At 50.0% G+C, this 15,664-nt stretch overlaps 2 protein-coding genes across 2 annotated transcripts; both read right to left on the bottom strand.

Moving 5' to 3' along the window:
* Positions 1 to 1,622: 1,622 nt before the first annotated feature.
* ASPACDRAFT_40842 (putative tRNA-splicing endonuclease) lies at positions 1,623 to 8,223 on the bottom strand (the record flags this gene model as incomplete). The annotated part of the gene is made up of 4 exons (XM_020200829.1): positions 1,623 to 1,727; positions 1,788 to 1,883; positions 1,942 to 8,128; positions 8,201 to 8,223. 4 exons carry the CDS (start codon positions 8,221 to 8,223, stop codon positions 1,623 to 1,625), a joined length of 6,411 nt encoding a protein of 2,136 aa, XP_020058359.1.
* Positions 8,224 to 9,389: 1,166 nt separating this feature from the next.
* On the bottom strand, positions 9,390 to 14,071 carry ASPACDRAFT_50779 (uncharacterized protein; the record flags this gene model as incomplete). Its single annotated transcript, XM_020202395.1, has 4 exons — positions 9,390 to 10,299; positions 10,351 to 10,580; positions 10,635 to 13,568; positions 13,619 to 14,071. 4 exons carry the CDS (start codon positions 14,069 to 14,071, stop codon positions 9,390 to 9,392), a joined length of 4,527 nt encoding a protein of 1,508 aa, XP_020058360.1.
* Positions 14,072 to 15,664: the final 1,593 nt, after the last annotated feature.

Here is a 15,664-nt window from a genome sequence, read left to right on the forward strand (position 1 = left end):
AAACTGGCGATGAATCTCGTGTGTCTGATGAAGCACATCCATTTTCTTATTTTCTCCCCCTGTTTATTTTCCTTATCCTTTTTCCCGATGAACCAGTATCTGAAGGAGAAAGTAAAATCGTATCATCATCGAGAACTCAATCGACGGCTGGAGGCAGGAAGAAAACAAACACACACACAAACACACACAAAAAAAAAGAAAGAAATCCCAATTAGCGCCACGGACTCCCTTGCAGCCGATAGTTCATGCACCTCCTTTTAGTTCCCTCCCCCTTCCTACGGTATTGCTCTCTCACACTCTCTCTCTCTTACACTCACTTGCGGGTACGGAGTACAGCAGTCGATGCAACCCATCCCCCCCCCCCCAGAGAAGTCCAATTAGCAATTATTCTCCGAATGCGAATTCCTCTCTCTGCGCTTCTGAGACAAGCACTTGCATGTCCATCTTTAATTGTAAGAGTATCTACCGGTAGTTGACGATTGATGCCGATAATGCTTCCAGGTGAAACTCGAACAGGGTCGGCTTGAAATGGAATTATACAAGGATAAGGAATGGATCAGGTTCTCTACCTACATCAAGAGAGGATGAACGGGTGGTTCTCGCACTGCTCGATCGAAGATCCGTGCGGCGTCATCAGAAAAAGGGGGAGGGAGTAGTTCATTCATCCTTTCAGGTCGCTTTCAAAGGCAACTTAATCCAATCGCCTTGGAACAAAGGCATAGTAATTGAGCCGGTCCGAATCACCATTATCGTCGCCACCCCAACTACTCGTGAGACAATTCATGCGTCTCACTGGAGATTCAGAAACCGTAGGACCCAAGCGCTGCAGTGGCACATGCACATGGAAATAGAGCTTGGGAACGTCAGCCTGTCTTATCCTCAACCAGAAAAGACCGGAAGAGGTCCACAGCTTGATCTTCGCCCTTTCGTGACCATGACGAGTGTATGTCGCCCAGATCGAGTCATGGGTTTTGACACTTGTCGGGCATGTATCGATCACTGGCTACACCCACTCATTACCCTACCCTTTACCCAAAGAGCCCTGGCGAACAATTATTCTACCTGATCTAGAAGAAGAAACCGGCCTGATGATGCTACTCAACCAGTCGACTACTCACACCCCCCTGCCCATTTCCCCCCTGATTCAAAGGGGACCGACCTCAGATGATAGTATTTTCCTTAACTCTCAATCCTCTCACTGCCAATAATGCCTTGTTCCAATAATACATCGAGAACCACATCGCAGAAGCATGCTAACACGACGCCGCTGATGCTTGAGGCATAAGGAAAGGATTCGAGAACACCGTGTTATGACAAGCCTCGTGCCGTCAGTACTCCCAACGGTATAGAGTGGATAGTGGAGAATGTCACACCCGCGTAAATGGGCCCAAATGTGGCTGCCAAAGTGTCAAGTCACAGAATACATTAGAGAAGCAAAGAAGGCACTGGTCAGAATCATCGACAGTGCATCCATGCACATATGCATTGTCATATGTCATACAAGCGATCGTCCAGCACATCAATAGCCCTTATGACATGTTTGAAAAGCGGGCAAGAAAACGACGCGGCCAGCGACCGACCGAATATCTGGAGATCGAGATCGAATGCTATCGGAGAGATGATCATCTTCGCTTCGGTCTGATGAATGGATCGGCTTCTTTCTTCTTGCGCATCATCGGGGGTCTGACGTTGTTGCCAGGCCTTGGCTGCGGAGGGCGTGGGGCAGGCTGCAAGAACAACACAAATTAGCCAGTGATGGGAGCAAATTGCATGAAGAGATCACATACACCTGCAGAACCTTGGCCTGGTCGGGGTCCATGGTGGGACTGCCCATAATTCGAAGTGCCATACGCGGGTCCATCGCGAGATGGCTTCACCAAATCCTGTGGTTCACAATTAGTCAAGAACTCAGATCTTGATACGACAGAAAAGAATGTCTACCTCTGTCTTAGGAGGAATGTTGGCATCGATCTTGCGTCGAGGACCCTTGGGAGCATTCGCGAATGCTGAATTCGGACTATCCTTGCGCGGTCGTGATGAGTTCGAAGCATCTAGTGCAGGTGAATCGGAGCGTTTTCGTTTGCCCGAGAGATCGCGGTTCTCAACCTTGTTCTGTTCAGAGACTTTCCGGTCTTGCGGCGAAGGCCCATTGGTCGCTTGGACCATTGGCACCTTCGGATCGTGCCCGCCCAGTTGCCTACGCCGCTGTTGCTCGGTCCGTTGCCTTTGCCGCTGAGCAAGATGGAATTCTTCCCGATTGATCCTTGCTTTCTCCTGTTTCGATAAGCTCGTGCCAGCACGGCATTTGTCAGCGACATGTCCAGTCTGCCCACACTCCACACAACGCTGTTCTTTACAATTGAGACGCGTGTGGCCCGTCGCACCACACCTGAGGCAGGTGCCCCTGGTTGCCTCCTTCGCGTCGTCATTGTCACAATTGTGCGTCATGTGATCGAAGCTTCCACAGATGCCACACGTGCGCGTTACATCCAGTCCATTACCACCCCCAGATGGACCTTCGGGGAGGGGAGGTGGCGGAGTTCCTGTCCCGGATGCTGATGCGGGAAAGGGCGATTCCGACTTGTCGCGAGAAACCGAGGAAGGCCGAGAGATGGAGCCAACCGATGTTGCTCTTGAGAGAGGCTCGGATTTCGGTGCTTCTGAGTCCAGCATTTCGACATTCTTATACCCGGTGAATTGCGGTCGCTGGAGTATTGACAGGACATCGCCGTCTGTGTACACGTTTCTTCTGCGGGCGTCCTTGATTAAACCATTCCAGAACTCGCCCTGTACCAGGGACTGTGAGTTACCAAGAACCCAGAGTGAGGATTTGGCGCGCGTCAGACCGACGTTCATACGACGAATATCAGCCAAAAAACCGATGCCTTTGTTCGAGGCTCGGACACAAGAGAATATGATCACCTCACTTTCCCTACCCTGGAAAGCATCCGTGGTGTTGAAGTCGATCCGGCTGAGAATAGATTCTCCGTATCTGGCAGAGAATTGCGTCTTGAGCTGGCGTAATTGACCTTTATAGGGAGTAATGATGCCAATCTTGCCGTCGAAGTTATAGCCCTTGAAGTCTGCCAATAGACGCTCATAGAGCTGCATCGCTACACGGAGTTCCGCCAAGTTGATTAGAGAGTGACCTTTGGCAGCGCTCTGGTGAAGCCCTTGCACGTCGAAGAATCGATAAGGGCTCAGAAGTTCGCTCTGATGCCAGGGGCGAGCGCGAAGGCGGGCCATATCGGGGCCATCTTGCAGCTTGCCATCGTAAAATGCAGAGCTAGGGTATGCACTGATTTCGGGATGCATACGGTACTGGATATCAAGTAGATGCACATCCCTAGGGTTATTGGCTTGCATTCTGACGAACAGACTCTGCTCATACTGGAACTTCGAAGCGACCTTCGAGAGAACTGTAGGCGGCAGCTGCTTCGGATCACCAACCAGAATACATTTGGAGCACCCATACTTCAAGGGAATAAGAGCGCTCAGTTCAATCGACTGTGCTGCTTCGTCGATAACGACCGTCTCAAACTCAATGCTCAAATTCTGGAACATCTCGTGTCCACTTCCGCTGAGAGTCGCACAAATGACGTGAGCGCCGTCGATGATTTCTTGCTGGATGCGTCTTCTATTTAAATCAGCATCACGTGCCGCTGAATGGTTCTTGTCTCTTGCGTTGTCGATTTCCTGACTCAGTTGGGTTTTTTTCTTCTTGTAAAGTTCACTTTCTCTTTCCAACTCTTCAGGCACGGGCAAGCCTTGGGCTCTGCATTGATCAATTTTGGCACGTGTCTCCTTGAAGGCCGTATCGGCAGCCTTGTGTTCCATGTAGATCTTCTGCAGGTCTCTTTCGCCCGGGTCTTTGTTACTTGTCTGGCTTAGTCTCCCGTTGACGAGCTCATCTAAAGTGACGTCCAGAACATTGGCATTTATGGCATCACTTCTTCCGAGACGAATGACGGACAGTTTCTCTTGACGGCCATTTATAGTCTTCACGCCATCCTTGAATCTCATTACCAATTCATCCACAGCAGCGTTACTGGGAGCGCAGACAAGCAACTTCTTCGAAGTTGTGGTTCTCCCACCAGGTCTAGCATTACTCGAAGCCGAGGGACGTGAGATTGCTACTCCTTGATTGCCAAGGGAACCACTCAGAAGAGCACCTACGAGAGCCACAATAGTCTTCGTCTTTCCGGAACCCGGGGGTCCTTGAATGAGTGTGAAAGCATCATTATCCAGAGCCGATTTGATTGCTTTGGCCTGGGCAGGATTGACGTTGTAGTTTTCAGCGATAGGTTTGAGACTCGCATCTGAATAATTGAGGATAGGTGACGGCTTCGCTTTGATAATCTCTTCGCACAGGTCATAGTATTGAAGAGCCTTGAGAGCACCGTATTCGCGCTCGAGAGGAGTCATGGAAGTGATCTTTGCACCCCAGATGGAAGTACCAGGGCCCAGGGAGTTGATGAAAGGATTGCCTGGATTGACCCGGTACGAAATCTCGACAGTACCTTTCTTCCTCTTGATTCCAGAAACTCTGGCGAGACAATGAGGCGCAGACGAATCCGCTGTTGGCGACCTGGCCTTAGAGAGCAAGACAATGTCGGCTTCTCCTATGCCGAAGTCTTTAGCCTCGAGAGCTGACACGGCAGTGTTCACTTCCACAAAGGAGTCCACAGACAACCTAGTGGCCACCTTGATCTCAAACGGCTTGAATGAACCTTCTTCCTTTGACGACTGGAATCCCTGCCAGGCTTCCAGTATGAGAAGGGGTTCGAAGGTCCTCTGGTACTCGATGGGGTCTCTAAAAGCGTTGGACACCAGACTGTAATCCGTCCGTCCGGAGTTTGGAGGAAGATCACCATTGGCAAAGAAATCCCAACCAAGGATTGTGCGATGCAGCGAGGATAGATCAGGCGCCAGTCGTGCTCTCATGTCTTTAGCCGACCGAACTTGCTTGATCTTCTTCACAGGTCCTTGTTGTTTCAAAGACATCCGCTTGCTCTCCTCATAAGCTTTGACGGCGTCGGGCTTCGAGCGTGACTTGGCGCCGAACAGTTCCTTGTCAAGCTCATCTTCGCTTTCAGACTCAGACTCAGATCCCGAGGAAACCATCATACTATCAGCGGGGACATTGTGATCTTTGCCTTTGACACCAAGTCCCAGCAAGCCGGAGCCCTGTTCAGCGGTCTGCTCAGCAACACCGATTGCTGGCTGACTCCTCTTGAGCCGTGCCAGCTCCGCCATGTCACGTCTCTTCTTCGCCTCCCGCTCTCTTTCACGCTTCTCGCGGAAAGCTTGAATGGACACGTTCGGCTTAAGGGGAGCTGGGGCTGGCTTAGGAATAGCAGGCAGTGCCTTCGCCGCCCTTTCTGCCTTCTTCTTAGCTTCGGTGGCAAGCCTCTCTTTGTTTAATTCGACAGATCGCGACATCTGTAATAGGACATCGTCGGGGATGTTATCATCGAACTCATCAGCGGATTTCGGGGGGCTAGGAGTTGCCGTTGGATCAACTGGTTTGGCGAAGGAGGTAATCATGCTCTGCTTCTTGAGGCTGGCTGTTGATGCGGTTACAATGGGTTTCTTGTAATAAGCTTCTAGGGCTTGTACAAGCTCCGCTTTCTCCCGCAAAGTCAAGATTGTCTTGACGGTATAGTTCACCGCGACGCCCTCAATAAAACTCAATGCGTCCTGCCTAACAGTCGTGACGCTGAGCTCCCCTAAACGTCGCAAAATCTTGGACACGAGTCCCACTAACGTCGTCGCCAAGTACTCATCCTTAAGGCGGAGCCATTTGACCATCGCGCTCATGGTTGTAGTTGCGGCCTTAAGGAAATTCTCTCGCGCGGAACTTTCTGAATTTGGGTCTGCATCAACTACAGCGCTGAGAAAAACACCATATTGTCCGAAAAGAAGATCGGCAAACTGAATGCTGTCGCGGCAAAATTCCAGCATGACGGCCTTGTCATTACCTCGGAGGTGCCATTGTTCCGTGCAGTCAAATATCGTAGTCAAAGCTTGCCATAGGTACTCCCAGAGCTTCTGGAGAGAAAGTATCTCCCGCCGATCGGCCAACTTGCGGGTTCTGAGCATACCAGTTTGACTATCGCACAGGATGTCGATAATATCTGTACCCGTATGCAACATTCTTGGTGCGGAGGCAAACGTCTTCATATTCGAGATACGTCGAAAAGACCAGCTCAACCCATACATACTTGTCGTAAAAAACGATTCCAGCAGGTGTGAGATTGCATCTCTTCGAGCGGACTGACCACTAACGTTTTTGATCAGATCCACGGCAGCCTGGTATGTGTCCAGATCAGCTGCAAACAAGGCGGAGATTAAGGCACTGCTAGTATCCTGGCTCTTGAACAGCTCATTCAGATGTTCAGGTTTGAAGTCTGCAAGGCGCTCAATGATTTGACAAGACAGATTGGTCAAATGGCCGTATATCACATTGAAGTGAGTTTTCTCCGGGCTTGACTCTCCTTTCGTAGGAAACTTCTCAAGGCCAACCAGAGGTAATATACCAAGCAAAGCAGAGGTTGAGAGAGCTAAGTTATCTTCGTGGAGATGCCTAACAACCGCATCCCAGATTGCAGCAGAGTATGTACTAACTCCATGTTGGAGGGTGTTCTGGTGCAGGATCACTTCATAGTCACTCTTGAGGGACTGGCACTCCAGGGCAAGCGTATTACGGATAACGTCCATACACAAGGATGATATTTCTCGCTGACGTCCCTGCTCGACCGCAAACTGGGGAGGACGCAGTATCCTCTCGATATTTGCGCTTACAACACCTAGCGTTTCGGACAGTACGATGCGAGCCACGGAGCCTCTTGAGGACTCATGGTCGGTGAAACTGCGAAGGGTATGGAGTAGAATGACCAGACCGGTGTGGAAGCAGTGATACCTGGACAGATTGGGGAACCGTGAGTCCTGCAGTCGGTCGAGAAGTTGATAGACAAGGGATCTGCAAGCTGAGGGTTGATGCGCTCCTTTGAGAGACGACATGAATGGACTAATCCATGATAACATGTCTTTCATTGCAGACTTTTCGAACGGCTCACCCTCCGTAGCCTGCATCAGGAACGCATCCAGCTGAGGGTTGTAGAACACGAGTTCAATGAGAGCTTGAGGTGAAATCGTCTGCATAGCATCCCAGAAATCAATCGGTGCCTTTTCCAAGAAAATTTGTATCGTGTTGAGTAAGAAGCGTAAGCCCGGTGAAGGGATACCAAGGTGGTCCACAGAGAGACGGCAGGGATCGATTTCGAGCGCGCGGAGATGATGGGTAATCTGATCCTTATCCAGTCTTTTCACTACAAGCTGCATGCCACGCCACAGCCGCTGGATGACTGCTACTTGAGCTGGCTGTTGCGATGCGGTTTTAAGTGCATCAACAAGACCTTCCTTGATTGCCCAGTCAAATTCCTCAGCGGTCGGGGGGCGTGAGTATCGCATCCAAGAGTGAATGGCCCAGAAGCTGCGATTCTGGTTGGGCTCGAAAAGGAAACGGGTGACAGCAGGGATATAATCGGACACCTTCAAACTGCGCTTTGTTTGGATCAGCCGGAATGGCTCATCGAAATACTCTTGTAAGAGACTGTCACTGCGCAACATGGCATCACAGCTCAGAGTCTCGAAGATTGAAAGCAAGGATGCTCGGTCCAATACATGAAGCCCGATCCCCTGGGGAGGAACCTCTTTGAGTTGCGCCGTAGCAGTGGCCAAATTCTTCGTGATTCGCTTGATGTCCCACTCATCTAGCATGCGGGCAAACTTCTCGATATCCTCATCGTCGTAGTTTTCTTTTAGCTGCTCCATCAGCCAGATCTTCCCTGTATAATATTGCTTGATGCAGAAGTCGCATTTCTCCAGTGAATCGTCTAGTTTCCGCCAGATCCAAGACTGAACTTCTTCCACACCTTCCTGGTTATAAGCCAGGATACGCATGCAGGACAGAAACTTCTCTTTGCGAATGTTGGCCTCTGTGACTATTTCTTGAACCGTTTTCCCCGACTCGTCTACTTGGCTGGGATCGTCGTACCGTCCGTGATCGTCATCGTGCTGCCTGGGACACAGGATATGGATGGCATCGGGAAGAGACTGTAGCTCTCTGTAGACAAACAACTCGGTCAGTGAACCGACAGTGAAAGATAAACGTTGGTGTCATGATGTAAATACGAACCCGATAACATCCATGACCTCCATGGCAAGAGTAATTTGGAGAAACACCAGGAGGTGGATGGTTGAGAAGGTCCTCTCTAGAGCGTATGAGAAAACAAGAACTCAGACCACAATGACCTTGTGTATGAGCATGGCTACTGTGCGGCGAAGGGAGGATAGCTGGTGATTGCGGAGGCGGGCGTGGTGGGAGAGAATCAAGTTTCATAAGTCGAGCACATCTGGTGAGGAGATGAAGAAGTAAAATATAGTCTGACTTCCCCAGTCCGATGCGAGGTATCACCTCCTGCTGGGTTTCAAGCAGCAGCGGATATGCTCAGAAATTGGTCGGTTTAACGTGACGGGATCGAAAGTGATGCCCTCGATAGGTACAAACGTAGTGAATCGGTGCAGTCCCTTCCGTGTAAATGATTGGCTCGAGGGAAAGGCGGTGACCCTTGCTCTGTCGATAATCCACTTAACGCGCGAAGACGCGCTTCACCAACTTGGCGGCGGGCACTACGGCACGTAACTTGCGGAAACTATGATGGAATTTTACTAAGTACTATAGACTACCACGGAAATGTGTTTGACTGCAGATTGAACATCAAAAAATGTACTATTATGTAAATTATGGAGGTCGTAGGGATTGAGTTCATCGAGCTTAAATCAGAAACCAACGGAACCAATGGCCCATCTTCACATGATGTTCATTTCCAACGTGCCGACTCCAGGGTACATATTACCATCTAATGGTACAAGTGCATGGAAATGTCCCAACTAAAATGGAGGAGAAAAGAAATGGAGGGTTGCGATAGACTGCGCGCGTATGCAATGAGACGCTTCTGTACAGAGGAAGTAGGTAGATTGAGGTAAAGGACATTAAAGAGGAAAGCAGGCCAACGCGCCATGACTCCTAAGTCAGGTGCAAATGAAAAATCTTGGAGGAGAATAGAATCACTGCTGGAATAAGGTCAACAGAATGTAAGCGAACCAATTGCGCCGGATCGTTTAAACGTGGTACCAAACGCCTTCTATCGTGGAATATGGGGTAATCTACTCGTCAGACAACAAAAAAGAACAGGTTGAATATATGGACAGGAAGGTCGACAAAGGCCCGTTGCAGGAGAGCGACTCCTAAAGTCGGGCCCTTGTACTGAACAGAAGCGAGGGTGAAGAAAAGTCGATATATGTACGATGTAAAGCGTGTGGTATCAAATCGCATGCAATGGAGGATCATGAGGGCTTTTGAGAGGGCTATCGGGTTCTTGTACTCTGGGATACGAGGATTCCCGCGTCAACAATTCGGGTTGTTGGAAGTCTTGGTCCACCTCAAATGTAGGTGGAACTCTGTCAAATGAATGTCGTGTTCGCTCTGATGAATAATGAACATAATCCACAGGCTGTGGATGAGGTAGTCGGGTGGTGTCAAGGCTGGAGGCATAGGTCGTTCCACTACTGCCATTCTTGCTGTGTGACTTGTGGGTGCGAATAGTTGGAGGATAAGACGGGGAGAATATCTGCTGTTCATCTGAAAATGGATCATGCTTCATAGTCGGCTGTATCGGCTTCACAAAATCCGAAGACGTCGAGGACTCGTCGCCAAGAGCGCGAGCTGCTGCCGCTTTTTCAGCTGCTCGGGGTGGGACATAAGCCTCATACTGGTCAAGGAATTTGAACTTTCCTTGAGACACCTGCTCGCGTATAATATCCACATCAAGTGGGAAGAAAACCTTCTGAAAAGACTTTACAGCGAAGCGAGGCAGAAGGCAAATCATGACAGTGAGTAATAGGACAACCCAAAATGACAGCGCGCTGTAAACTTCCAGACCGGCGTGGAAGAAAGTGGTTGAAGCCTCAAGTGAAGAGTAAATCCCAGTCCAGAGAAAGATAAGGAGGGAGCTTATGCCATTGATCATGACCGTAAGCCAATCCCACCTGTAGGAGTTCATTAGGATGTAGCCGTTGCTCGCGAAAACAGCGCTGGTGCCAACCAGGACACCCATGCGCGTTCGATCGTTGATATTCAAGCCATTATGGTGCACGAATGTTGCGGGACTATATAGGAGGTATGGCATGAAAAAGCAAATAATAGACTGATACAAGCCATCGGCCATATATAGCCTGGGTTTTGTCAGTGCCAGCAGCAGAGGGGAGGGCTATAGGGCCGCATACCAGAACTTGAGCTGCGACCACTCTTTTCGCTCAATGCCTCTCATATATAGTTGAGGCACGGCTAATGACACCTTGTCATCGACATCCTGATCGAAAATGCCCATCAGAATCACGGGAAGTGAAGTGAAGGCGACGTTGACCAGAACAATGTAGGTGTAGTCGAAAAGGTACGAGCCGTCGTAATCATTGTAAATCGAGTACCAAAAGAGCGCTAGTGTCCAGACCAAATTCTAAGAAGGTAAGTGTCAGTGTATATAGACGATCAAGTTGGTGATGCGTCGCACCTTATAGAAGAAATTCGCGATTGTCTCCGCCATACGGCGATATGAGTATCTGCCATGAACGAGGACAAGACGTTGCAAAAATCGAAATTGCCCGATGGCATAGTCAGATGACATAGCAGCTTGCCGACCTTCTTCACCAATAATTCCGACGCCGACGTCTGCCTCTTGGATCATGGCTACATCGTTGGCACCGTCTCCAATCGAAAGGGCCATGATATCTAGGCCATTTTTGACCATGCGTACAACTGCTGCCTTCTGAGCAGGACTCACCCGACAGCAAAGAACGGACTTGCACTGTTTGCACAGCAAAAGGAAGCGTTGCTTCAGTTCTTCGTCGAGCATCAATTTGAGGGTTTCGCCGTCAATGACAACGGCATGCGTGGGGGCGGGCGGCCTGTGATCGCCACGCGCAGCAATCAATTCTTCGTCCGACCCAGTCATCCCGAAGCGTTCCAGTTGTTTGTCAAGCTCTTGCGACGCCCGTTGCGGTTGGTCACTGGGAATGTTAAAGACGATAAGCTCCATATCATTGTCCAAGAGGTTGCACGAGAAGCCAATGTTGATGGCTGTCTCAACTTTATCACCAGTCAAGACCCACAGCTTGATTCCGGCGTCAGCAAGCAGAGAAATCGTGTCTGGGACACCATCCTGAAGTCTGTCCTCAATTGCTGTACCGCCAATAAGCATGAGGTCTTGCTCGATATTGCTTGCAACTTCTTCGAGCTTTTCCTCGCGATCAGTAAGCGCGGCAGCGGCAAGATCATGTTCTTTGCTCCAAGCCAGATATTCCTCTTCGCTGAGCTCACGATCCGCCACACATAAAGTACGCAGACCTTCGCTAGCGAACATCTCAAGGTGCTGAGCAGTTTGTTTCCGCAGCTCCTGTTGCTTGCCTGGCGCTAAGCGCGAATAGATAATGCTATCCGCACCTTTGCAGAAGAGTCGTATACTACCATCGGGCATTCGAATGATCGCACTCATACGCTTTCTCGTGGAATTGAACTCCAAGGTATTGAGAACAGTATATGTCCTTTCCTCGCCCAAAACGTTCACGATTAAGTCATCATTTGACCTTCCAAGCACAGTAAAGCCACAGTCTCTCGCTGTACCCACCAAGGCAGCCTCATCAGGGGACTGTGCTTGGAACTCGATTTGAGGAGGATCTCCAGGAGTTTGCTCGGTGATGACCGTGTGGCATACTGCAAGAGTGAGCATAAAATGTTCTGTTGCTTTCCTCTGGGCTTCGCCAGAGTGACCATCCAGATCTGCAACAAAGTCTGGCGAGATAAATGTCAAGCTTTCGTCGCGTAAATACGGATTGTCGTACATTTTCCGAAGCATGCCCACCATCCGTACAGTGTCTGCGGCCAGCTTCTTTCGGGCATTGGCGGCCATTGCATCGGCATCACCCCCTTCTCGCCGGACAATACCCACTTGAGCTTCTGTGAAAGCTTCGCCGTAAGAAACACCATTGATAGTGCATTTCTTGAAATCCATCACATTCTGGGTCAATGTGCCCGTCTTGTCGGAGAAAATGTACTCGATCTGCCCAACATCATCTGAAATGTTCCAGGATTTCGGGATGCACGAAATGCCCAGTTTATCATAGTACATAAAGACGTCGCTATGAATGAAAACTGCTTGAATAGTGCGGACGATTTCCAGTGAGATGTAAAGCGAGATAGGAACGAGGTTCTGGAATAGAATCAAGGCGACCCAGAAAGTAATGAAGCCAGTAACGGCAGGGGTGCTTCCGTACGATCCAAAATCGAAATAATCTAGAGACCTGTGAGACGAGCCCCAAGCAGCCCCGTTGGCGATTCCGCAAACGAGGCACATGACGAACAAGATAACAAAGTTATAGATGACATTCCAATTGAGATCCTTGGCGAGTCTGGGTCGTTTAGAAGGGGTGACACCCGAGTTCAACATAACCTTTGTCTCCTCGCCAGTGAAGAGAACAACACCAAGAGCCCACTCAGTATTACGGAGAGAGCAACCACGCAAAAGCAGATTGTTAATCGTCACAGGCTCCACCATCTCCCGTCGAGACGCATCGGGATAGTCGGGGTCACGCTGATCCCAACGCAAAGCTCCGTTGTAGGCATAGAGATTAGGGTGTGGAGCCTCGCTATCAATCACGAATTCTGCCTTCTCGCAATCTCGAGCATGTCTGACTTGGCGGCCACAGTGGAGGGCTTGTCGGACTTTGAGGTTAGTCTCTCCGTCTAAACTTTTGGTTTCCACGTAGCAAGCGCCATCCGGGTCGGATGTCGATAGCAAGATGATATCAGCGGGAACCTGATCTCCGTTATATAATCGAACATAGTCTCCGACCTGAATGTTCTTCCAAAAATCGCGCTTGAATCTTGCTTTCCCTAAGGTCTGCTTCGACATATCGACTATGCTTCCAACTTTCCTTGGAGGAGTCGCAGAAGCGTCCCGTTCCACGGCCTGGAATCCGGCAGCTTTGTCCGGCATCGATCGATAGTCGACATCTGCAGCCGGAAGAGGCCAGTCTGGTCGGGCATCGGGGGTAAAGTTCTGAACGGAGGTCATTTGGATAGCATCGTCTTCGCGTTGAGAAGCGAATGAAGCACGCGGAGATATCGTGGACATAAACGTTGCGCGGCGGTTATCCTTTGCCGGTTGAGGGGTATTCTTCTGCTGAAATAGAGCCTTCGTGGCTCTGTACGTGGTGACGGTAGCTCTGGTGCAAGCCTTCTTGAATCGGCGCCACATGGAGATTTGATCTTCGGTCGAGTTCACGTTGGTCCAGTCTATCAGACGGTATACAGGTGAGTTGTTTAGCTCATTGTCGAGGACGGTACGGCGAAAATCTTCAATAGCATCTTTGAGCGACGTGAGCACGACAATAACGATCAAGGGAACAGTGTTCACCGCTGGAGAAGCAACGCCAAAAATGGAGAAGAACTAATGGGGTGTAAGTGAGGTTTCCTTTTATCTCTGGGGTAGGGACGTACACCAAGAATAATGATGAAGAGAAAGTAAATATTGGCAATGTTTTGGAACTGGAACCAAAGATTTTTGGGTACAAACGATAAAGGCGTATACTTGGCTGTGCGAATCTTGTTCCTCGGATATTCCATCTTTGGGCGTCCATCTTCATCTCTCTCGTTCTCAGGGATAGGTATGTTGAAGTAAATTGTTCTATTACTTGGAGCGGTCGAATTCACTGGGCTCTGAGGTAGTGGAGGAGGCGGATCAACTGCAGCCGGTTGTTGCTTCTCTTCTTCCACATTTGGGCGCTTGTGCAGCCGATCTATTATCGAGACTCGTTTCCGCGCTCCTCCTGAGCCGGCAACTCGTTGTGTTGCCCATCGTTGGCGCTTTGTTGGTTTGGAGACATTACTGCTGGTCTCTCGAGCCTCGTTGTCAGGCTCAACGCTATCTGCGCCTAAATCGACAGAAGCCATTTAGGCTACTTGCGACCCTGTCGTGGGCATAAAAGAGGCACCGTGTTGTTCGGAACGACAAAGGAAGGGCATCCGCATCAACGAGCTGGACCCTGGCAGCGCAGCCCGCTCGCGAGTTGATTTGTTTATACCGGAGTCGGAGTCAGATCGAAAGGGTAAGGAGTCAGGACGGGGTCGGCTCGAGGCAATATATTGCGGTTGGTAGCGACGGGGAACGAATAGGATGGGCGCTTGAGTGCGACACAGCGATGCGAGAAGGTAAGGAGTGTCAATAACACCAAAGGAGACTCACAAAACACAGGGCAATGGCAGACAGGAAGGCGAAACGAGCGGAGAGGGGGAAGGAAGACGAAGATCACCCACGATGGGCCATGTATGTGCCATGAACGAATGAATTAAACGATACGGGAAAAGGAATAGAGAAACAATAAAAACCACAAGCAGACTAAGAGAATCAGCCTTTGCGGAAGAACCAAGAGGAGGCTTAAGGACAGCGTTCCGGACAGCCTTCGGTCTCGCTCTCTTCCTTCTCATGGAACACCCAGCAGCCGACGGGACCTTTTTGGGGGGGGTGGGAGGAATTGGGGGGGAGGGGGGGGCGGCGGCGGCGAGTCGGAACTCGAAAGGTACGGTATCAAAATACTAGGGTGGACGCGGATGCGGTACCAAGCTGTCAAAATTTGGTCATCTCAATACACTGCCCCGTATTTATTGATTTCAGGGAATGCCAGAGGTTTCGCAAACACCTGAACTACTTACACTAAAAAGCAGGTGACTAGGTACATACAGTGCTTACAGGTGGAAGCTGCTTGTCAAGTCTGGTACGGAGTAGTCAGATCTGGCAGTGATGATACGCTTCTGCGCTCCTGCCCCTACAGAGATGGACAGATTCAGGAATTGTTACGGTTACAGCTCACCGATCGACTTCTCAAAACATCCACTAGCGACAACTTGATCGGTTGTCATCACCAAAGTCAGCAGAGGCGGTCTTCGAGAATCTCAGTGAGTACTAAGAACTTGGGAGCTTGCTGCTTGCTGATCCCCAGATTCCATCGGCTGATGATAGCGCACATCCTGCCTAACCTGGGTCAACCTACTATCTACTATAGGGAAGGAGGTTCAACCGCCCGGCAACAATTACGACCCAGCCTCGCTTTAGACCGTGGGCGCTTCACGTTATTAGATGCAGACCTGCGACGGTCTGTCTGCTGGCAGATGCTCAACATGTCAACCATTATTGCTTCGTGCCTTTAATTTCGACCTACGTCGTCGTTGCAATTACAGAAATCTTACACTCTTCCAATGCACCACCGACTAAGTTATCTATCCAATGTCGCTGAAATGGCTTTTATCGGGACCACCCTCCCCGGGGTCCATGCACTGCGGCAGCCATGCTGCCATGCATACCACCAGGACAGGCGAATTGCGCCTCATACCGGTAGATGGATCGCTGGGGAATGTGAAGGTCGACGAATCTCCCGGACAATAATGCTTAAGCATTTCTGGAAGATATGCTTGCTTGCTTATTCGCACCCATTATAGCAGGTGAATGGATGTATCTGTTACCTTATCAATACTCCCGGATTACCGAGC

Source organism: Aspergillus aculeatus (genome assembly GCF_001890905.1).
Source record: "Aspergillus aculeatus ATCC 16872 unplaced genomic scaffold ASPACscaffold_4, whole genome shotgun sequence".
Lineage (NCBI taxonomy): Eukaryota > Fungi > Ascomycota > Eurotiomycetes > Eurotiales > Aspergillaceae > Aspergillus > Aspergillus aculeatus.